At 44.4% G+C, this 25,089-nt stretch overlaps 1 protein-coding gene across 1 annotated transcript in view; it reads left to right on the top strand.

Moving 5' to 3' along the window:
* Positions 1-5,342: 5,342 nt before the first annotated feature.
* The window catches only part of Acox3 (Acyl-CoA oxidase 3), a 40,337-nt gene continuing 20,590 nt past the window's right edge, over positions 5,343-25,089 (top strand). The window contains exons 1-8 of the mRNA XM_075684829.1: positions 5,343-5,705; positions 8,647-8,880; positions 9,967-10,041; positions 10,120-10,209; positions 11,580-11,812; positions 12,997-13,093; positions 14,757-14,939; positions 19,291-19,413. Of these exons, the coding sequence (XP_075540944.1) occupies positions 5,556-5,705; positions 8,647-8,880; positions 9,967-10,041; positions 10,120-10,209; positions 11,580-11,812; positions 12,997-13,093; positions 14,757-14,939; positions 19,291-19,413 (1,185 nt within the window). The 5' untranslated portion in view covers positions 5,343-5,555. The remainder of the gene's footprint in view (positions 5,706-8,646; positions 8,881-9,966; positions 10,042-10,119; positions 10,210-11,579; positions 11,813-12,996; positions 13,094-14,756; positions 14,940-19,290; positions 19,414-25,089) is intronic.

Below are 25,089 nucleotides of genomic sequence, written 5' to 3'. Positions count from 1 at the left end.
ACATGTCTCTTTTGAAGCACCATCTGTGCTGGTTAGGATTGACACATTGCAAGGCATATGACATGGGGAAGATGATTTAGACGCTGAATCTTGTTACAACACAAAAAATTGCATTAAGTCGGCACACAGCCATTACACATATGAAAAGCTGAGTCAAACACGAGGGAATATAAAATAAAGCTACTCTATCTAGCAAGATCGCTGGGGCCAAGGCTGAAGACTTGCAGTGAAGGTGGGGCCCATTGTGGTAGAACTGTCTCTGGTGGGGTGATGGGCAATGCAGGAGGAAGGAACAGCAGAACAGGCAAGAAAAGTAAGCTGTGCCAGGCTTGGCAGATGGCAGTGAACTCCAACTGAAGCCAGCAGCAGCCTCAAATAGGTGACGGCAACAAACTCGTACTGCTCCAACGGCACGCTTCTAATGGCGACGACCTGAAGTGCTCTCAGTCCTGTAGACAAGCCTTCGGTCTTCAGAACCTTGTGTGTAGATGTGGGTTTGGCTGACCCTGTGGGCCTGGTTGCGTCCACCCAGGCCAGCGGCATTCGAACAGTCTCGCCCGACTGCTGTTCACTTTACGTGCCAAGAGTGATTTTTTTTCTTGTGCTACACAGGACTTTCACTTCTGTTTTGTTGTCCTCTTGTTGGCATCAGCTGCTTTGTCGTCTGCTATCCTAGCTGCCAGCTGCCCTGCCTTCTGCCGTGTACTTCACACCATTCTAAAATTCAGCCAGGACTATTTTTGTGTTTCTGTTTTGTCTTGGCTGGCTAACACAAACATTCATGTCTCTCTTTTGTACTTTGCAATTACATATTTTTGTATCTGCATAGCAAATCATGTTTATTCAAAAGATTGTTAGCATAATGGCTTGGGCCAGCTGTAATCCTTTTGAGTAACTTCATAGCGTAACATCACCCACAGGACAGTGTGCCCCTACTGTCCTGCTGCATTATAGTAACTTATTGTATTTACAGAGGACAAAATGTGGGAAAGAATGAGAAAGTCTGTAGCCATCGTTACTGCTTCACCTCAGTTAGGAAGTTATTGAAGAGAATTTCATTACTTCAAACCTGACCCTTGTGTGTGTCAGGTAATATGATGCTTGATACACATCCTGCAAAACGCGCGTCAGAAGACAACTTCTGAAGGCAAATGAGTGTTGGATTGCATGCTTTATTTCATATACTTGCTCTTTATCTTGTGCACTTCCAGAAATAGGTGAGGGTGTAGAGGTCATAGCAGTGGATATATATGCACTTGTAGAACTAAGTGGTTTTGTAAAACTTGCATTAAATGAAAGTCCTAGACCTCTAAACCCCAGAAAGAAATAGTTACAAGCCTCGGAGTGCTATTAATAATTAAGTATAATAGCTTTCCCACAGCCAGCTTTGGCATCATTCCCAGGAGGATACTGTGTCGTGACATTACGATGCATTGTGATGTGGGCGAAACACAAAAATGCTCGTGTCCCGTGCAATGGGGGATGTTAAAGGTCCCTTGGTGGTCAGTATTGATCCAGAGTGCCCGACTGTGGTGTTCCCCATAATCTAATCGGGTTTCGGCATGTAAAACCCCAGAATTCAATTCAATTTGTGTGATGCATTTGAATGCTTGATCAGATCTGTGTAACACCATGTCATGGCTAATAAAATTTTCTAATTCTGCAAGCTGTAGGCATGGCATACCATAGCATTTAGGTAAAGTTTCACATTAACTGGACTGTTCTTGCCAGAGGATCTGGGTGCATCTAAATTTTTCGCAGAAGTGGGTGCACTTTTTATTTCCATTAAGCACCATTTTTATTTCACAGGTGATAATTAAACATGATGACTTTATCAGCATTGATTAGATGTATGATATTTATGGGTATTGTCAGTAACTCTGCATTCTTTTTTTTTTTTCCTTCAAAGAGTTGTGGCATTGCCCATGCTAGCCAACCTTTTATGCGTGACTTTCTCGGATTGTGGAGAACTGCAATGCCACTGGATAATGAAGTTGTTGGTTTCATTTTATAACGATAAGCATAGTCATACTCACTTCGACAGTAAAAAACCACTGCACAGAGCAAGCCACTTAACAGTTCTGGCAAGTTTCATTTTTTTCACTCCATGATGCACTTCATCAAGCTTCAAATGTTTGGGCAGCCATTCAGCTAAAAGCACCCGTGTCCTAAAGTGCTTGATCGCATAATAGTGCAGCACATGTTTTGCAAATGATTTAGATGAGGCTTGAAAAAATTTGCCATGTGTGCATTACTGACACTTCTGTGGCCGATGGTGTTGAAGGCGTTTCAGATTTGTTCTCATGTTCAGTCCACAATACTGGTGCAGAAATGTTGGTCACCATTTCGTAACAGTGGGATGCTACAAGTGCTTGTCATAGGCACTCTGTGACCTGCTAGCACCCTGGTCAGCACGGATACAGCAGTGACCTCCCTGGAAAGGTGCTTAATTGTCCTGGGTTAAGTCCTGGGACCATGATGAAGTTTTTACAACTGCAAAGCTTGCCGAGAAACCCTTACGAGCTTCCATTGTAGCTTCATGCTAGTGTCAAGTAGAACATCATTTTCTCTTTCATGATACTTCCTCCACCTTGCAGGTTCTGACAGAACTGAGTTGTGAGAGATATTAAGCGTGGAGAGACTAGGATATCAGAGTAGCATGAACATATATTATGAACAGCCTGTTCCATGTGCTGAACATGAAAAGGCAAAGAAAACAGTGTCGTACAAGCTGACTTTTGTGAGCAGCATAACTGAAAGTGCTGAAAGAAATCTGACACTATGGCTGAATAGAGGGATTTCTTTCGCGATTGTCAAGTCTCATAGTTATTCCCTTGAACTGAGCAAGAAAAAATAAATGTTCAATTTCCAAGCAGTCTGTAACAGTACTCAGTAAAACCAAACATCGCAGTTTTGTTCACATATATTGGTAGAGGCTGTAAATGCGAATATTAGGCTGCATTGTGAGACTGTGCAGATATTCAGCTTTTTCTCAGACTTCGTGTTATGCAAAATTTTGTGGTTGACTGTATGTGACTGCCTGCGATGCCCTAAATAAACGTTTACAGCCTTTACTGCACACATATACAGTTGCAGGTGTAATACTGGTAATACAATGGGGGAGAGCGAACAAGTTATGCTGAAATATGAATAAGCTATGATGGAGTTTATAGTGTAATTACTAGTCCGCTGTTATGTGCGGGCAGGAAGACGGGAAGAAGTTGCGAAGGTCAAGTGCCTGTGTAGTGCCCCTTGCCTTTCCATGAAAAGTCGCATCGTACAAGACGCCAAGTTGTGAACCTCGTCTGCTGGAGATCTTTTGTGTCGCTTCATAGTAGAATAAGCTCAGATGGTAGAGCAGATGCCCTGGAAAGGCGGTGGTTCCGGGTTCGAGTCCCGGACCAAGACGAATTTTTCTTCAACTGCGAGGCTTTTATTTCGAGGAACCCTTATCGGTTCCCTTTGTAGCAGTTGCTACGAAAGGGTGGATGTCTGATTTTCCCTTTATTAATTACTTCTCTCCACCTTGCGGATTTGCGTAGAACTATTACGTCAAACTCTTGCCTTTGCTTCGAGTTGTTGACAAATTCGACTTCGCCCTACCATCTGCTAGCCGCCTGGTTAGCTCAGATGGTAGAGCGGCTGCCCCGGAAAGACTGTAGTCCCGGGTTCGAGTCCCGGGCCTAGACGAATTTTTCTTCAACTGTGAGGCTTTTCTTTCGAGGAACCCGTATGGCTTCCCTTTGTAGCAGTTGCTACGAACGGGTGGATGTCTGATTTTCCCTTTATTAATAGTAGAATAACATGCGCACACAAACAGGAGACGCGCTCATTCATAACAATAAAACAAAAAAAGCCCGACAGTTGCGATACTCCCTAATGCGAAATTCGAGCGCAGTTCGTTACATGTTTTCATTTCGCGATTTATGGAGGCAAAGAATTAGAGCCCGAAATCATCGCACCGACTGGCAGTGGGCCGGTGGGCCAATGCAGTCGACGCCTTCGCATAGGGAGGACACTCCGTGAGGGAGGGGCAGCGTGGGAACGCTGGCATGATCGGCATCGGAGCCGGCTGTAGAAGACGACGACGACAAACGGACGAACGCGCGCGCAGTGGGGGCGAGCGCGTTCGCACGGTTACGCCGAGGGCCGCCGACGCTTTCCTTTTCTTTATTTCTAAAAAGTACAAATAATTCTGGCGCAGCGAGAAGTACGTTGAGTGGCTAAAATGTATGGGTAAGGCTTAAGAGGAAGCTTTAGCTCGAGTGCTCCTATCTAAATACATGTAAAAGGAGAATTCGTTTTTCTCGGCAACCACTGCATCAAATTTGACGAGGTTCGTTGCATTTAAAAGACAAACTTAAAATCTAGTGACTGTTGGTTTCGAATTTTTCAGTTAGGTCGTCAATTTTTTTATTAAAAATTGGCAAAAATCGTAAATTTTCAAAATACGAAACTATCAAGTTTACAACTCAGTAACTCAACCACTAAAAATGATAATACGATTCTGTGAATTGCATCTAATAGTACATCCAAAGCGGACAAGATTGATATTTTACATATGAATATTAAAAAAATTTAATCATAGGGAAATACAACTTTTGTAAAACCATTGTAACCAACGTAACAAATTCACGTAAGATGTAAAATGACATACTGAATTTGTCCGCTTCGAATGATCTAATGGATGCCGTTTACAGAACCGCGATATCAGTTATTTATGCAGAGCTATGAATTTGTAAACTTCGTGCTTCTATTTTTTTCATACGGTCAAATATTTGAAAATCGTTTTAAGAAAATTCAAGTCCTAAATCGAAATTTCGCTACCAACAGTCACTAGAATTTACCTTTCTCTTTCAAATGCAACAAATTTCATCAAAATCGGTCCAGGGGTTATCTCATAAAAACGTTTTTGCGTTTTACATGTATTTGAATAGGCCGCGTCGGAGTTGGGCCCGAGCTAAAGCTTCCTCTTAAGTGGCTTTGGAAGGATACATTTAAACAAGCCGCGCTTAAGAGACGACTACTGACAACATATTGTACGAAACACTATGACTGAATAAATGCATTTTTTCTGTCCTACATCGTTAAAACCAGGGAATTTCCTTCCTCTATGGTTAAAGGCAAACTAGAGTAAAGAAAAGCTATGGGTGAAAACATTTCAGTTAAAGTAGTTAAACTAAGAAATATTGAGCGTTTTGTCACTCACATTTTTCCACTGCTACTTTTTATTTGTCCTAAAGTATTTTGTTTGGTATTGGTTTGTAATGCAAAATTTTTTGTAAAGTTTGACATCGTGACTGTCACGACCCTTGCGTAGTACAAGTGAAAGTTGTCGCTGCTCTTCCGTTACAATGAGTGGAACCTGAATGGCCAGTTTGTTTCGGAATCGAGGGAAATTCAGCAGGAAAAGTGCACCGTGATTTTGTTTTTGCTTTGGTGCTGCAAGATTGCCACGGTCTAAGCGGAAATATAATTAAACTCTTTCCCATGCGGTTCGCACAGTGTGACACAAGTTAATACGAGGCGCAAAGCGCAACGACTGCCCGCTTGTCATGTCGTCTCAGGATGAGAACTCCGATTCTCTGCTCGAATACATGCCATCGTTTCCACCGGGACCCTTGGACAGCTACAGGAAACTGGCCTCCTTTGACTGGCGAAAGTTGAAAGTGGCCCTAGAGGGCGAAGATATTATACGTTTCAAGGTATGAGGCATGCAGTGATTGGCGATTGGTGGGTTGGTGCACGCGTGTCTTCGCGCGATGTCCGATGCAGTAGTCAAGGTTCTGCAAAGTTATTGCACCAACTACTTCGCTATCTAGAAGACGCACTACCAGTGTAGATAACGCATGAAGCGGACAAGAAATATTATTGTGTTATAGTGTGCATATTCTATGCCATTAGAAGTATTGGCGATCGTTTTCCTCCTGTTATTCACTTGCATAGCATTGTTGCTTTAGGGGGCGGCAACGAATTTGCCTGCCTCACGTCGTCAATGAAAGTGGAATGCCAACATCGTTCTCCTTGGATTTCAGATTGTATTGTAAATAATAATACTAACAATAAAAAAAAAACGCAACAACGATCGCAGTTCGAACGACATGATGCGATACCAGAGACCAGAGATTAAAAATATATATATATATGGACATAAAACGAAGACGACAGAACACGCCGTGATGTGACGCCGTCAAGTCATGTCACATGACATCACCCTATACCAACGCTATGGTTTAAACCACATCAAGCCCAGTCAGTGCCTGCCCAGTGCAATGTGATGGAGTGGGAGTTGTTCGCAGTTGTCAAATATCGACTGCTGAGCTTACATAGTCGGCGTTCAGTACCGTTGACGCAATGCTGACGAGAATCGCTTATGCATATGAAAGACGGTGCAATTAAAGGGGAGCTTAAAGCCCGTCGCATTATTTGTGCGAGAGCTTATTATTTCTGAACTTTTCCTCGCATGCTTTACCTTTGCACGCACGCTGTGTTTAACCAAACTCGATAAAGGCGCTCATGTGCTCAGAAGTTTTGCACATCCTTGCTATTTTTCTTATAATATAGCGCAGCGTGTCAGCTGCTTTGTAGTGGCTAGGGGAACTCCTGAAGCGAACGAAAACCTGGAAATCGCCTTGCGCACCCGCGAATAACGTCGCCGAACCTGCCACTGACACGCCGTGCGGTCGACGCACACGCGATATCATTATGTAAGGGTGTACATGCGTAGTGTCATCGCGCATAGGACACAGGTGTCCATGTGCATAATGTGTCATGTTAGCCTTGCGAATTCTTTTCTCACGTTATCAACTGTGTGTTCAAACACACATCTTTCCAGTGGCCCTGTCCAATCATAAGGATTCATCTACCATAACTATGTTCGAGTGCAAGCTCAGCGATTTTCTCCAACTTTTGTAACCTTTAATTTGCTTGTTACTGTGTAAAGCTGATTACTACCGTCAAAACTGTTGTCAATTTCAGTTACCCTTTGCTGTCGTAGAGACCTTGATAATGGAACATTCTTTCTCATGTAGTGTTTACGTTATACACACTTATGGCACACAACAAAATTATTTGATTTGATGAGCGAACAAATCAGCTTAGCAACTTATCATATCGACCCAGTACAACCATTCACTGCATTACGCCATAGCTTATTTCACCATAGGGAACTCGGACGTTATGCGAGGCTCTGAAGGAAAGTTTCCTTGTTGGAGCATTGAGACCAGGTTGAAGCTTTCCTTGTTTGCTCACTGTTCATCAATTCAAGCCTCTGCCTTTCCTGTAACGACCTGTGTCGTATTTCAGCATCTTTAAAGGGACTGAACTGATATTTAAGGATCCAGTTTTTTTATGACGCAACGAAAACTCACCTTCGGTAGCGTTTACACCTGCAGTGGCTACTTCCAAAAGTGCGTGGATATTTTGTAAGCAGAATTTTTTTTTATGTGAGCAGCCACTAAAAAAGAGAGTCCCGCCTCCAGCAATGCTGAGAAGTGAGAGCAGTGGTGCTACCCCGTCTCGCAAATTGTGAAAGCACATTCTGCCATCATTCTGGTTTCACAGGAGGAGTGAGTGCAGCTGTGGTTAAACACCTATGTTTTGACCTTTGCGACCACTTCTGCAAATAAAGTGCTCGTACAACAAGTTTGTGTCGTTGTACAGACCTTTCCTATATTCGTACCGCATTCTTCCTCAAGCACGCACCCATGTCTATCCTGGCTGTTCCCGCATTGTTATTTTGTTGATAGACAAGCCAAGCCAACTCATTAAAGCAGAGGCAGCGCCACTTTTCTGCTCACTACAAAGGGTGGCTTATCTGCAAATTGTAAGTTAGAAAAAAGAATTTAGGTGGAAAAAAGTGTGCTGCATTTCATACTAATAAAAAGACCAGGAACTGCGTGCCCTAGTAGAAGGTCACTTGATAGGTCACTTATGCATCTTCATGTTTTTGCCGCATGGGGTGCCAAACATAATTTCTCACCAATTTTAGCAAATAACTAAAAATATAAATCCATGTTTAATGGGCCAAAGCAGGGCCATTAGAAGAGGCAATCTTTCCACAGTCTGGGTTATCTCAATTCACGTTCAGTGTTTGTCTATCCCTTTAATGTGTTTCATTCTATATGTTTATGTCTAGTGCACTTAAAGGCAGTTTTAGGCTCGCTTTATTTCAAAAGCTCTAAAGAGAGAGAGTGATGGAGGTAATGATAGGTTGGTTAACTATACTTTGTCTAGTTTGTTACCCTAAACAAGGTCAGAGGGAATGAAATAAAGAGAAGCCAAATTCAAGTTATGTGCATGTGCTGGACTATGCCCAGCATTTCTGGAGTTAGTTAGGTCAAGTTTGTCACCTTCAAGTGTTTCAGAATGGCCCCCGGGGGTTTCTGCCATGATGAGCTGTGAGGCGAGCCTCCCACATCGTGTGCTTCGATAAAATGCCAATTGTTTAGTCTGATCCGGACATACTTGGAGTCTTAACGTCATTTATCGAAGTAGTAATAGTAACAGATCGCTCAGTGCAGATTTGAAAAGATCTGTAAAGGTTTACTTGAGAAGGGCACTTGATACAGTTGACCTTGTTTAATTCAAACATCTAGGGTCCACAGCTTTGGAACTAAGCTTTGAAACTCTAATCTTTGCACCCAGGCCAAGGTATTCAAGACTCTGGAGAATGACCCTCTCTTTGCACGCCAGCCTTTCGATGACATCACCTTGGAAGAGCACCGTCACTTGTGCTTCCAGCGGATGAAGCGCATCTTCGAGTACCAGTTCTACTCACAGGAGGAGTTCTTCCAGAATCCATTCCTCTCATCTGCATGCAACAACTGCATCGGGGCCTATGACTGGTCACTCTCCATAAAGAAAGTTCTCTGTTTTGATGTAAGTTGGCATTTTTGTTTTGTTTCATGTCATTCTATTTTCGTTAAGACAGACTTTGCATTTTTGCACTTCATGCTTATAGTTCCTCACATAGAATAGGCTTACAGTTCGTTTTGTTTTCAATGCTATAAGAAAGCTTAACCCTTTCAGTGCCAAGAAAGCTTAACCCTTTCAGTGCCACCGACCTACCGGTATGTTTCCCACTCTCTCCAGTCAGATGTGCTCAGTAACACAAATTTGGCAACCTCCGAGGTAGTCTCACCATCTGTTGTGTATTTCTAGAAGCATATTTTCTGATCTCTGTGGGTTTGCTCATCCTGGGTATTTGTTAGCACGCTGGGGAATGTGTTCCTTTGTGAGCGTGGTTGTGCTGCGCGAAGTGCACATCCACCAATAAGAGGGGCGGCTCCTGGACTTCGTGCTCCACTACCATGGCGATTCTCCGTACATATATTTGCACCATAGCACAAGCACCTCTCTTGCGCGTCCCTGCCATCTGTTGTACGTTTATTGCAGGGTGTTTTTCTTTTCTTTGACCCGGACACAGTGACGCTATTGTGGAAGCGTGCGCATTAGTACAAAACTACGTAGGACGCCGAAAACGAATATAGGAATGTGAGGACCATACTAATAATGCATCGGCCATTATCTGTGTCATTCTTTCCCTTCTGAATAACTGAATTTCAACCGTTGTGTTTGTTCTAGAATATCCAAGAAAAAGATCCTGCACTGAAATGGTTAACGGTTGTAGCCGACACATTATATTCTTTTGTTTCAAGGCATATGCTACCTTTCTTCCTCACCGTTCTTGTTAGTGCGATAAAAAGTCTTGCACACTTGTTTACGCTACAACCTATGAAAACTAAATGTTGCATTGAGTTTAAACTTGAGGAAATAGAAAGTGCAATATGGGTGAGGGAATAGAAAGTGCAGTATGGGTGACGTGGGCAGTTTTGAAGTGTGTGTGTTGATTGCGAGATTTTGAAAAATTTTACTATGATATGAGCACATGAAAGCAACAACTTTACTCAAAATTTAGTTGTGATTCTGCAAGGTCAGACAAGTCTTGCCTTCTTTTTTGCTTAGATGTTCATTGGAGCTGTGAGAGGACTGGGCACAAAGAGGCACATGAGAATGTTTCATGAAATACTCAAGTTTGAGGTAAGTCTACTCGACCTCTGCTACCTGATGGGTTTAGTTAGCTTTTGTGACATATTATACGTGCCTTTTACTTACTAGGCAGCTGGATGTTTTGCACTGACTGAACTCAGCCATGGAACGAATACAAGAGCCATGCGTACAGAGGCATTATATGACCCGAACACACAGGCAAGTGACAGCATCTTACCTGTCCTTTCTTTTTAGAGGAAGTAGCCAGTATCGTCGAACCTCATTACAATGGAGTCACATTCGAATGAAATTCCTTTGTTGTATTTGTCCGATATTCATTATAAGCATATATTTATTACACATGGATATAGGCGAGACACATTTTAGATTTTATTTGGTATATGACTGTTGGAGCTAGATTTAACTGTATTATCACATTCCATTGATGACATCACTTACTGTGTTATGTTGCAGTTTTTATAGTCAATTTGTGTAGTTGGGGCCTTTCATTCTCAGCTCCTTATATCTGTTCTTCACCTCACAGTATGGTGCTTAGAGGCTGAACATTTCAGACAACTGAATACTTGGAAGCTCTCTTTTTAGTGAGCTCACAGCATAGCTTTGGGGGCCAAATATTCCAGAGGGTTTATAAGTGCAGTGTTCTGTCTGTTGACCTTGTAGAAGGACACAGAAAAACCAAGTGTCTCAGCTTAGGGGACTGAGCACGCATCATTCTTTTGTTAGCAGTCTGTAGAGTTGCATAGCTGCATAGAGAGACAAAGAAAGGTGCATGGAGAGACCAACTGTCTCAGAGGACTGAGAGCATTATGTAAAAGGAGTCTCAAGAGGCATCCTAAAATGACAGTAAAGGCAAATGCTGTCACACTGCACTCTACGAGCCATTTCAGAAACTCTTGTAATTTGTTTGACAAGAAAGTTAGATTTCAAGGTGAAAGTGCATTGACAACATTGCTTTTTTCCTTGATTGTCCTCACAGCCGAATGCACCACTAGTGCCACTGACAGTAAGCGACTGTACTGATATCATTGTCCTACATTGTTGGGTTTCTTTTTGGGCTTTTATAAGTGTGTGAAAAATTGCCCCTTTGGGTTTTCCACGTTGGGTTTTTAAAATTTCCTGGATGCAGCGTGACTTTCTAAAGGACACTCAACTGTCCTCGCGCACTGGTAGCTTCAATATGTGTCATTTAATGAGAGTTGCATAGGGAGTTCAAAACTTGCGTAGTGATGTGTGTGGCATTCACAATCTTTCCTACCATTCCAAACCTCTGCCTTCAATAAAAGTGGCCCTTCAGAAGTGGTCCATGGTGCATCTCAGGGTATTCGCCAACCTAGTTTTTATATAAACATTGCAGTCTCACACCATATAAGGTCTCGGCTTCCAAAAGCTTTCAAAGGCTTTCAGAAGAGCTGCTCGGCTGCGCGGCGGTCCTTGAAATGAAATAAGTATGTTTTTAGCCAGCAGTTCTTTGCTATATCTGATGGAAAGCAGCTTAAAATACCTGTAGATGGAAACGCGAGAAAAAAAATTCCGACTTCGAGTTTTTAATGTTTGGCCTCTTTGTGCAGGAGTTCATCCTGAACACTCCTGACATCGAAGCCATCAAGGTCTGGTCGGGAAACATGGGCCAGACGGCTACGGACGCCATAGTGTTTGCTCAGTTGCTGACCGCTGATCGGAAGAACCGGGGCCTGCATGCTTTCATTGTTCCCATCAGAAACCGCAAGACTCTGCTTCCATTCCCGGGTGTCCTTGTGGGTGACATGGGTCCCAAGCTGGGCCTCAATGGCATCGACAATGGGTGGGTAGCGTTCTGCGTTAAGAGCCGTCCTCGTGACTGCGCAGTCCGCATCTCTTTCGCAAAAAAAATTTGTTACATGGCAACAAAATCCTATCTTTGTTGGGAGATATAGTGACGTCAATATGCTCCCCTTTCCTCCCCTTTGGCCAAGGGACATCTTGTTTGTGAGGAAGTTGCTCAATACACGTGGTGTTCCAGCTAATACACAGCAAGTTTTAGTTAAGAAATGAAGCCTTGTGTGCGGATGAAGCCGACTGTATACTCTCAGCAACCTCCAGAAGACTCTGACAGTATATTTTTGTCCTTGTTAACCCCCTTCTGTGCCATCGATAAGCTGGATTTATCCATTCATTTCTGGTACAATCAGCCAAGGACAAGCTCGGATTGTTAACGACACTTTTCATTTTCTAGCAACGCTGTGGACAAGTTGGTTTAGTTTCAATGCTCTGTTGTGCTTCTGGTAGATGGTAGCACACAGTTGAAGCAAGAGTGAGTTTATTCTGGTGGAGCAAGTAAAACAAGTTGGCAACTGGGGTCTTTAAACATAATATGACTACTTTTGGTCAAAATTTGAGATGATAGTGTGGCGTGGAAGGATTGAATAATTAACCAACATTTTGCCGATTAACTTTATGGCCACAATGATTCTGTTAGTGAAAATCTTATATACTAAGAAGAGCAACATGGAAACAGCGCAGTTTGGACACATTTTTGCCGACTTGAATTGGCTGTCCTGCAGCTGCCAAGCCAATGGGCCGGCACATTTCTGTATGTTCTTACTAATTGCACGTTTGCATACTAACGGGTGTGCAAGGTACATTTATAATTTAACGTTTTTCATGTGCCATATATTAGCACGGCAAGTTGCTAAAGTGCCATCAGAATCGATAAGGAACCCTTTGATGACTCATTGGAATCATCACATTTGCATTTCCTTCATGTGGACTTTATTGTGATTTTTTTGTCTTTTTCACCAATGTTGACACGCATGCTTACAATGAGTATCGGACATAACAAAAATATTTTAGTGTCAGGCATGACTTCTTTGTGACGAGGTTCAACTGTACATACTTTCTTATTGCAAACTCGTGCCTTTGATGGAATGGCACAATCGTAATCCTAACTAGCAGCAAAAAATTCTTTGTGGAGTTAACGGCAGCACCTAATTTTTCTTTTTTGTTTAGGTTTCTGTCCTTTCATGACTACCGCATACCTCGAGAGAACCTGCTGAATAGGACTGCAGACGTGACACCTGAAGGGGAATACGTCACACCACTGAAAGTAGGGGTGCCTGAGTGCTTTTGGTTGTAATTATTCATTTGCTAGGCTACTTAGCTCGAAGTCAAAGGACTGTAGAGCATGCTTGCATGACAAATCGTTCAGAGTATGAGATGATAGGTGGGTTCGTTTAAGGAGTGTATATTCGGCTTTAGAGCCTGGAACCAGCAACACCAAAACAAGTAGTTTGACGAGTTTGTAATGAAAGTGTTTTCATATTAACTGTTATCCCTTGCTTGAACAGTCTCTGGGTTGTGTACAGAATAAGCTCATTAAATTATTCAATTCAATTCAGTTTTTATTCTCATAAGCATGAAAAGTACTTTTCAAGCAATGCATAAGTGCAGGAGGTCTCATTGTCAGACATTTGAGTGTGAAACGTCCTGTTAATGTGTGCATCATGCAAATATAACTCTATGGTGATGTATTAATAATGCATAACAGCTGTATTAAACTACAGCTGTAATGTCATATGCTATTTCATCTCTTGAAGAATAAATATCTTCACTCCTCACAAGTACTTCCCCAGTGAAATGTTCACAATGTAGTACAGTAATCACTGCTTTTCTTGCTTTCTCTCTCTCTCTCTTTTTCTCTCTCTCTTTTTACTTCAGAAGCCTGCTTTAAAGGGCCCTGGAACACTTTTTTAACTAATTATATAATGACGTCACTATTAAAGGACATTGTCTCAGGAATCTCTTGCCGTCAAAATTTTTCAAATAGTTCAAGCATAAGTGCAATTTATGCACCACTACGTGGCTTTCTCTCTCTTTTGGCCTCCGCTAGCATTCTGGAAGCTACACGAGTGGAAAGCCAGGTGGGCAAAGCCCCACCCAAGAGCTGTGTGTCTCAGTGGCGAAAGGGTTCATCGCGGCACCCCATGGTGGCTGTGGTAGAGTACACTATGCAGCACATTGCTGCTATGATGAAGAAATTGTGGTCACTGACCAAGTCAAGGTGAAAATAACACAGAGACGTTTTGGGAAATTTCTTCATCATCATGTTACCTGACCAGACAAACTTTCATCGAACTCTTGACTACGTTGCTGCTATCTCAGAGGTCATGCACAGCAGACGCAGCTATGCGTAGTTGTAGCGTCTAGACTGGCAGTGCAAAGGTGAAATGATTTTCCCTGTGTTTCTGTGATCACAGACATACATATGTTTAATTTATTTAACTTGAATTTGGCAATTATATATTACTGAGAATGTTCTCGCGATCACGAAATCAGCCAATAGCATTTGCGGGCCCAGCTGCTTGCAGTGACACTGCATCACAATGCGGAAGTGAGAGGAAGCAATTTTTTTACAGTTTTTGTCGCGAGATTGTAGGTTACCTGATACATGCAGTGCATTAATCTTTGGCTCACATGTTCACAGCAGCCTCTGCGACAGATTGGCGATGTTTTCTTACTATGTTCAAGATGTGTTTCAGGGCCCCTTTGAGGCACAATTGATACTTTGAGCAGTTTGGACAAGTGTCGTAGTGGTGCATTGGAAGCACAATATAATCCCATTGCATCGTGAGTGTTACAAGCCACGTTCAGTTTTCTTTGTTTATAGCTATATTGTAGTGCTTTGAACTGTTGTTTCATAATTGTTACTGGGCAATGTTCATTTTCCTTTCATAGTGACCACATGTGTATGTATCATTTTGCATGGTTAGGATCCAAAAAAGAGGTTTGGAATGACCCTGGGCTCCCTGTCTATGGGACGTGTGGCCATCGTGGGCATCTGCACCACCAACCTCATCAAGAGTGTTGTCATCTCCACCCGGTATTCAGCTGTGCGTCGCCAGTTCGGTCCAGAGAACCAGGAGGAGTGGCCAGTCATTGAGTACCAGCTGCAGGTGTGACCAGGTTGTCTCAAAGACAATTATTAGGCTCATGAAAGTGTTCACTGTGGCACAAGATGACAGATGTGAAGCAGGACACGCCCAAGTAGCATTGTGTAATGTTTTGTATTTTGTTTGTGTGCTGCTTTGTGTTATGTTGAATGCTTTCGTGCTATGCCAGCTAGCCAATATTGCGTCCCAGCTCTGTGGCAGAAAAGGAGGTGTGCTGGGGTTCTGCTATCGAGCACAATGTCCTGGGTGCGATTCCTGGCTTCAAGGGCTGCATGTTGATGTGGGAGATTTAGGTGCACTAAACAGAAACGCTGAATGACTTAAGACTGGTAGAACATTCCTTCAGAACCCCATGTTCATTAATTTCACGGTAGTGGGCTGAGTATTAGAAGAGACAGGGTCAAAGTTAAGTTTTTTGAATTTCGCGCCAAAACCGCAGCAACAGTATGACAATGTTACACCACAGGTTTCAGAGTATTTTTTCCTATTTCGGCTGTTGTGGCTCAGCAACCGTTCTACAAAATTGTTAAGTTTAGTCTTTGGCTTGTTTATAATACAATGTAGTTCATCTTTACTGATGAAAAGTCAAGCAGGCCGGAGCAGACACCGTAAAAATCCATGACGGCCTAGCGAGCTGCTGCAGAAACTTTAAAGGGACACTAAAGGTTACTATTAAGTCAACGTGGACTGTTGAAATACCATCACAGAAACCTCGAAACGCTTGTTTCGGGCCAAGGAGAGACTTATTTTAAGAGAAAATGCGTTCTGAAGCGTCCGCGTACCTTTAGCGCAGTTCAAATCGCCCGCCCTCCGATCGAGGAGTACTGACATCATGGTCTCATAGTGACGTTGCGCCATCGGTGAGTAGAACGGCGTCCGCAGACGGTGCTACGGCTTTTCTGCGCAAAACGCGAACGCGCGGCCAGAAACGGAGCCAAGACAGAGCCGACAGCAGAGCGAAAGCGGGAGTATGGTGGCTAGTGGAAGGAGAAACGAATTACGTCCCACATTACGTCCCACGGCACACGGAGAGTCCGTTTTCGTTAAACTATAGGCTGCGGTGAGCTCGCAGCGTGGTCGGCGTGGTCTATGAAAAGCGACGAGCCTTTTCGCGCTCGCAACAGGGCATAAAAATGTGCGAATCGACGCAAAACTCGGCCTAGAAACGTGCTTCGCCACAGCCAGGGCTCAATACGACCCAAGCTGGCATGACCCAGATGTCGTTTCCCGCACCGCCACCAGGCGCCGCTACTATACCTCAAACTCCAGCGCAAGACGCCCATAAGCTGGTACTTCATTCTATGACGCTAACTTCGACGCTCGTCGCAATGGACCCTGACACCGACAGATTGGCTCGCGATGGTGGGCTCAACTTCAGCGATTTGAGCACCGACGAGCGCGACCTGCTGCTGAGGGCTCGCACTGCCGGCGTCGTTGCGTACTACGACGGCGGCCTCGACACCGGCTCTCCGGAGCGGGAAAGCAACGAGGGCTTCCCACGACATCACATGGACGTGGCATTCTCGCTGCTTGTTCCAAATGAAAGTTTCGCGAGCCAGCAGAACCCTCACAGCACGACGCGATAATGAAACTACTGAAACTCCAAAGCGTGCGCGGCGCAGAGTCGAGCGCGCAGAGTCGAGCGAAAACGAAACCTTTCGAACACCCATATTACTGAAGGGCAACGTCAAAATGTTATTTTTTCTTAGAATCGAATAGACGTAGACAAGTAGCTTTTTTTTCCGTCTTATAATCGAATGAAATGATATTTTTAATACGAGTAGTTGAGTATTAGTAACACAAATTATGAGGAGTCCTTTCGTCATCGGGCTAGTACCGGAATGTCGCTGGGGGGTCTCAAATCGTGTCATGCATTTACCTCAATTTCTCGGTTACTAAAGCTCTGTTCGCGATTACATTGACGCCTTAGACGTTCTAGAACATTGCTCTACCACTTTAACTTGAGTTTCTGGTAACCTTTAGTGTCCCTTTAAGGCAGTGTTAGCTTTTGCACGTTTTCTAGTTTACCAGGCCTCTTCTTATGGTAAGGGCGGCTTTTTCTGGTAATACAGTGAAGCCTAGTTAAACCGTAGTTGGCCACAGCGTGGAAAAAGTACGTACTAAACAGTAGTACTACTTAAGGGGGGACACTTCGCAGCCGGAATAGCACGAGCTCGCCCACTTACCTGTAAAAAACAGAACTCTGAGAGAGTGCGATGAAAGGGCATGAACGTGTAGCATTTATTCACTTTGCGCGACAAAAGTGTTATTTTCGATTGATGACGCCGCGGCCTAGCAGCAACGACAGCGGCCTCAAACTTACTGAAGCTGTGAGCCAGCTTTTCAGCCAGCCTATTCTCGGCAAACACCCGCATGGCAGATTCCTCATTGGCATTGCATGTTCTTCGTGCATGGGCGCGATAGCGCTACTGAAGTCACGGGGTGCCTTTTTTATTGCCGGGTACTGTTCTCGTCACTGCGATTGTATTCACGAGGCTGACGTAACGCACAGCTTTTGCTGCCACTGTCGGGCCTCAGTCACCCGCGCCCTCGCTTTCCGTGTCGTCTTTATCACTGTTGTTAGCAACACTGCAGCGACAACAAAGGCGACAGTAGTGAAAAGTCGAACCTTGCAGCCGACATCTCTTTGCGGTCGCAGCAGCGCTGCTGAGCAACTTTTTCGCATTCCAAATGCCACACACCATAGTCAACAATAGATCCCTGTTGCCTGCCAGTGCCGACTTCTTCCTGCCGCGTTTGATAGCACGAATGATGTCCAATCTTTTTTCTATGCTGAGCACCGGGTGTTTTTTATCCGAGCTTCGACATAATGCGAGTCTTAGCTTGCACGATGCTACGATGTTCTCTGGACCGCTCACAGGCACGGCACTGAAATTATTTAACGTTGATGTGGCTTCACGCGCAAATGCACTGGGCACTTAGAGGCCATTGTTCTGATCTCTGAGGCTTGTTGTTCTGCCGGGCTGCCCGATGGGGTCGACACACCACCGTGATTGCGCTACGAAAAGTGGCAACACTACATGTTAACCGATACTTACGCGATAAGCTGGTATGGTTTATGCAGATACAAAATGCATTATGTTCAGTGGCCGCTGAATTGGGGATTTGACTTTACTACTTTAAAATGAAACTACAGTTTAAGCGGGGACAGTTTAAGCCTTACTGTATAGAAAGGCACGTATGAATACAGCTCAAATAATTCTTCTCTATAATGCCCCTTTAAAGAACTCCAGGTAACCCGAATTAGTTCAGAGTCTCCTGGTAAGGTAGCTGCCCCAATTTTTGTTTAAGACATTAAATGCAATCAATCAAACCAATCAGTCGTGATCTTGGTCGTTATCATGATGATTCAATGTATTGCTCCTTCTGTGAGTTTGGAACCTTGGTGGCATGTTACAAGCGACTTAGCATGCCTTTAATAGAACCTTTGCGTTTGGAGTGAAATATCCTAGGTTACAGCCTAATAAAGTAGCAAGAAATGCAGCTCGAAAAGGAATCTGTGTTCATAAACCAGCTAATCAGAATCGCTATTTTTCCTTGTCCTTGCAATGTGTGCATGTAAAAGCATTTCAGTGCTCACAGAACCCTTAATATCATCATTGGAACCACGCTATTTCACAGAAACAAGAACAGGAATCCCCGCTCTGTGTTGTAAGAGTAAGTCAGGATGTTGATGAGTACTTTTCTTTCTTGGCATCTCAGTTCCTGCTGCTTATCAGCTCACAACTATATTTTGGCACCTTATGTTTTATCGATCGTGTTGTCAGAAGACTAGGTAAACAAGCGTAAATAGGCAGTTTTAGCTGAGCGTTGCTTGCAGTCTGTTCTGCACACATTTCATGCGCTCGGGCCCTTGAAAGAACTGCTTTGATTTCACATTTTTGTGTCTCTCAGAGATGCCTACAAAGTGCAGACGACTTGGCTAAAAAATGACCAAAAAGCCGAGTGTCACACTTCTCTCAATCGACTTAGAAGTGGAGCGGAGGCAGCATCGGGCCTTCCACTGCTGGCATGGACATTACGTGCACACGTGTTCAGTGTTCCCACTGAGCAGCTCTGTGCATATTGTTGGGATACACTTGTCCAAGCAGAGTGGACAGTAAATCTTAAAAGCTGTCTGATACACATAGCATCATGGATGCTTCCGAGAGTGCCTAGAGTAAACTGCTCTAAAGGAGCCGTTGCTGAGTGAATAAAATCCAGAAGTTTCATTTCGTTCAGCTTCTGCGTTTCAGTTCGTAGAATTCTTTAGTAGCATCTTGGAGAAGAGCTACAGTGTTCAAGAGGTGTTGTGTACTCCTTGTGCTCATGCCTTTTCCTTTTTTCCTTCCAGCAATGGAGGCTAATCCCATTCCTCGCAGCCGCGCATGTGTTCAACTACTACTCGGCCGCATTGTACCGAGAGTTTGTCAGCTTCCACATTGCAGTCCTTTTTGGCGAGAAGTCTCCTGAAGTGGTGAGTGCAGCAAGCATTCATTCTCCTGTACGAGAATGTGAAATTGGGCTAGTAGTAGGTTTGTGAATATCATAGCAAGCAGCACAGACACAGGCTTTCCTGATAACTCCAGGTTATACAGTAAAACCTCGTTAATTCGGATTTCACGGGACTGAAAAAAAATGTCCGAGGTAACCGAATGTAGAATTATTGTGTGAAAAAAAGTAATAAACTGTGAGGGCATCCATCCATGATGGGGGAAGTAGGTGGTGCTATCTGGGCGCAGTGGTGGAAGACTCGAGGTCCGTTTGATTCGCCTGCATCACTGTGAACCACTTCACGGTGGTTCACGAGGAGTTCAGAAATTGTACAGCTTGATTTCTTCGATGCAGGCACAGCATGTGACACTCGAAACAAATGTCAAGGTGCAGATGCCGTGCAGGCATTTTGTTTTTTCCAACTAATCTGCACGGAGTGTGTAAGTTTGAGAATTCCTGTTGAGCTGCTGATATGATTGGCTTCTGAAGTGTAAATGCACCCGACCCACGCTTGCGTAGACACAGCAGACACACGTAAGGTGGTTTTAACGGCACTTGCGCATGCGTACTGTGCTGTCTGCTGCACTGCTGTTTCGCGCCTGTACGTCTGCACCAAGCTGCACCGACAGTAGAGAGGGTGCAGCAAAATCTTGAACCAGCCCTGCACCATTTGAAACGAACGGTGTAGTTCAGATGGCGCCATTGCTGCACCGCTGAAACGAAAGGCATTGTACAGCACCTCGTGAACTGGTTCAGGTGGTGCAGGTGAATCAAACGCATCTTCGGTGTGTGTGTGTGTGTACCATGGGGTCGTCAGAGGTTTAGGCCTTATAAACCTGACAGAATAAATGTTTACTACATCAGCATGCTTTTCTTCACTGAGTGAATGAGCAAATCCGGTTTCTATCTTGCACAAGTGCAGCGTGTGAACGCGGTGCTTCTCGTCATCTTGTGACTGATTGGCTCTTGCAGCGGCGAAAGCTTGGCAACTTCCTTCGCAACGGAGCCGTGCCGTGCGCCTTCATCTGTGACATGCTTTTCCCTACCACGCTCACATCTTGATTATTTTTTCACTAGTGATCTGGTTGCCAACAAATCGTCCATCCATCGCGATGTAGCCTGCTCCTCTTCATCCTCAACAGCTGTACACTGAGTCAAAACGGAACTGTTTATCGAAACCACAGCCTCTGTCGACATGATCATGCAACACGATCATGGACAATGATCTCTCGGTTCTGAAGGCATGTGGCTGACATGCACACTGATTCAAAACTATACAACTGTTTGCCCCAACCGCTGTGGAGGAAACTGTGGTGGCTGATGACGCGATCATGGATGGTGACTATGCAGTTATGAATGCACGCAGCTGACGCGGTGTTATGTACGGGGGTAAATTAAGAATGAAGGCTTTAAAGGCACAAACAGGCACAAAGCATTCCGGCATTGCTGTCATTTACATACTATTTCCACTGATGACTATGGCAATGCACACACTGCTGCTTCGTTTCGGTGGGACACTAGCACCGTTTTTGCTCTTGTTCATTGCACATTTGCTGTGCTCTACAATCACTTAGCTCTGAGAGTTAAAGAAATTGACTGATGTGTGGCCATATTTTGTCCAAGTTAGCAAGAGTTTGATTGCATTAAATAATACATACGCCTACCAGGACCAGAGGGCAAGTCTGAATTATCCGATTACCCAAGTTAACGAGGGTCCAATTAACTAGGTTTTACGTTAAGTACTGCAGTATTCGAAATAAGACTATCAGTTGGTAGTCAACACATGTGTTCAGTATTTCTTGTCCAGGCACCTGCACTGTTTGCCGGGCTTTGCCAATAATAAAATTGCCAACCAATAAAATTTGTGTTTTCTTATAGCAGGCAAGCTGTTGACAGTTGTACAGTAAAACCTCGTTAAACCGTACCCGCTTAAACAGTAGTTTCGGTTTAAAAGTAGTAAAGTCAATTCCCCGACTCAGCGGCCATTGAACATAACGTATTTTGTATCCGCATAAACCGTACCAGCTTATTGCGTACGCATCGGTTAAAACGTAGCGTTTCCACTTTTCGTCGCGCAAACACGGCGGTGCGTCGTCTCCATCGGGCGGCCCGGCAGAACAACAAGCCTCAGAGATCGGTACAACGGCCTCCAAGCGCCCAGTGCGTTTGCACGTGAAGCCGCATCAACATCAACATCATTTCGACGCCGCATGGACGCCGTGCCAGAGAGCGTTGTGGCGTCGTGCAAGCGAGGACTCGCGTCATGCCGAAGCTAGGATAAAAAAGACGCCGGATGTTCAGCATAGAAGAAAAGTTAGACATCGTCCGTGCTACTGAACGTGACACGAAGAAGTCGGCGCTGGCCCGCGACATGGATCTGCTGTTGACTACAGTGTGTGGCATTTGGAATGCGAAGTTGCTCGGCAGCGCTGCTGCGACCGCGAAGAGATGTCGGCTACGAGGTTCGACTTTTCACCATCGTTGCCGCTGTTGTTGCCGAAGTGTCAACTAGCGACAGTGATGAGGACGACACGGAAAGCGACAGCACGGGCTATTCAGGCCCGGCAGTGGCAGAAGCTGCGCGTTACGTCAGCCTCATGAATGCGATCGTCGCAAGGAAAACAGGGGCGCGATAACGTAACTATTCCAAACGAAAAGTTTTCCGAAGTCCGGCACCCGGCAATGAAAAAGGCGCCCTGGGACTTATGCAGCAATACTGCGCGCGTGCACGGAGAATACGTAACGCCAACGAGGAATCTGCCGTGCGAGTGTTTGCCGAGAGGAGGGGGGCTGGCTCAGAAGCTGACACGCAGCTTCAGTAAGTTTGAGGCCGCTGTCGTCGTGCTAGGCCGCCGCGACATCAAACGAAAATAACACTTACGTCCCGCGAAGTGAATAAATACTGCATGTTTTTTCTCCTTTCATTGCACTCTCTCTGAGTTCGGTTTTTGACAGGAAAGTGGGCGATCTCATGCTATTTCGCTTAAACAGTACTACCGTTTAGTACGTACTTTTTCCGAGCTCCGGCCGACTACGGTTTAACGAGGTTTCACTGTATACAGTTAAACCTCAATATAATGAAATTCTCGATATAACGAAGTACTTGACGTTTTATAACCTCTTGTCCATAGAACCCCATGTGTTTAGAACCTCATTATAATGAAGTGTGTTCGCATGCGATTTCAGTAGCACGAAATTTCGCTTCCAGCACAAAAGAATGCTGAGACAGTAAATGGAAACTTCCATGGGTGCAGATGGTCAAATGATTGAATTACAAGTGGCTACTTGTAAACGCACCTCTAAAATTTTGCATGGCGCAACAAGAGCAACCGCTGAAGTGGAGCCGCATCATGTTCCATATAAAGTTCAAGTGTGATAAGATCCTGTCGTATCCCCGCGTACTTTGTGTGCGAGTGAAAGTGTGGGGTGAGACAAGAAAGATGGTGGCTCCACGAGTGCTGCCTTCCCATGCAAGCAAAGAGAAAGGGGGAGGGGAGCAAGCTCATGATCACGAGCGCACAAATGGCGGAGGGGGGAGGGTTAAGTGCATGCGCGTCACGATTTCTGGCCTGCGTCTCATGGCTGCATGTGGCTGTAAGTGCGGCTAAGTGCACACGCAGCTGCGCACCCTCCTTAAGAGGTAATCTGCTGCATGTGCAAAAAGTTGGCGTGCCAAGACGGCATGGTATCATGTTACTAAGCTGTTAAATATTGGAGGCTGCGTAATCATGAGTTTTGGTGACCCACTGCTGGTGCTTTTCCTGATAGCATCATCCCAGTGCGGGTGGCGCTATCAGCCACGGGGGCGGAGTGCACGCGAAAGCTTGGCTGGCTTCGTTTAATTTGTACCTCCAATGTGAAGACATCATTGACGTGGCATGAAACCGTATCATTCGACGCCAGCTCCCAAATTCATCAATATGAATTGTTTTCTCATCCAAATTTGCTTTTTTTTTTTTTTTTTTTACTGCCCGATGATTCAGGGAGTTCCTTGGCCCCTTTCTGGGAGAAAAATAGACTTGTACCCCTGACACATGGGCACTCTAAAAGTCCTTTAGGTAAGGGGACATCTAACGGAAAGGCGTTCAAGTGCAGTGATACACAACAAAGGAGCATCTCCCTCCCGGTGAAGTCCCTTTAGAGAAAAGGAGATGGAACATCTACTTTTTGAGCAGAAAAGGCGTTACTCTCACACACAACTTGCACAACTCGTCAATAGAAAGAAACCTGCCACACAACTACAGTGCCCCATAAGTATTTCTTACTTTGTGAAAACGCTTTAATTTTTAGCGGTAATCTGATTTGTCGAACAGTGAAGATGTGCTGTAGCTATACTCTCAAACGCTTGCAACACGTCGCTAGTGCTGCCATGTTGAATTTCGGCAGTGTCATTTGCTGCGTCGTCTTTGGTGCGTTAGCATCGTGAAACTATCGTTTCTTGCGCACTTAGGTCCCCCTTCCGCGGTCGGTGGCTTGAAGGTACAGTGCCGAAGCAGTCAGCATGGAGCTGTTCATGATGAGTCGACGTTTGATGTTTTCCACTTTCGCCTTGGCTGCGTTTATCTCATCTTCGAGAGATTCGAGAGTAACAAGCGTCAGAGCGACCTCAACTCTTGCTTCATCGCTAGCGTTTTGCTGAGCCATGGTGCAACTACGCAGTTCTGTCACGTCATCACAATTGTGCAAATAACACTTTGAATAAAATGCGTTACGCCTGCATGCACGATGGAAGGGAGAACAAGAACCTGGGCAGCACCAGAATAAACAGCATGAACAGAAAATGACAGCAAAACACCGATTGTATACATAGTTGCTGGACCAATTTAAATTGCTGCTAAGAGCGTAAAAATGCGAATTAAATAAATGAATATGTGCATTATAAGCCATCAACAACGAAAAAAAAAATAATGTTTTGGGGTTCTGCAGTAGCTAAATGCAATCTAAATACGCAGCTTTTTAAAAATGTTTTCTCTCTTGCTGCTTTAACAAGCAGCACTATTTTTCTTGCGGTGTTTATCTGAGGAACCACCTAAAGTAGTTAGTGCGGTACCGTGTGTCATTGGCGCAACTCCTTTCTGCAAAAGGTCCTTCAGAGTAACAAAAGGGGTTTACTGGAAAGGACTTTACTTTTTCCCGTGTGTCAGGGGTATTACTTGCATAAAAGGTCGAATTTCAATACATTGAAACTTCTGTGTAGCGAAACAAATTGCCAATTTTACGTACTTTGTTATATCGAGGTCTGCGCTGTAGCTGTGAAGGTGACGAGGAGCGTAGGCAATGCATGGTCCAGCTGACTACACTGCATTCGGCTAATCGAGTAAAATGGTCGAAATAATAAAAAAGGAGGGATTAAAGAAAAATTTTTATTGTTTACATAAACATGAAAAATTTGACAACTCTTTAAGCCTGTCAAGAACCCACATGCCGTTATCAACACAGAAGGCATTAGATGTTGTTTCTAGGAAAGAGTGAAATCTACTGGCCTACAGCCAAAATGAGAACTCTCATCAAAGGCCATTGTTTTTGGACATGCACCCAGCCTGTTTGTGTTCTGACCCAATAATTTAAGAGAAATGGTATTTCGTTAGTGTTTTGTTGCACTCTGCAAGCACGAAGGAGTTTTGAATGTTGTAGCCATCTTGGTGGTTCCCTGGCTATG

Source organism: Dermacentor variabilis, chromosome 3 (assembly GCF_050947875.1).
Source record: "Dermacentor variabilis isolate Ectoservices chromosome 3, ASM5094787v1, whole genome shotgun sequence".
NCBI classification, from domain to species: domain Eukaryota; kingdom Metazoa; phylum Arthropoda; class Arachnida; order Ixodida; family Ixodidae; genus Dermacentor; species Dermacentor variabilis.
This window is presented reverse-complemented; position numbering and strand designations above follow the sequence as displayed.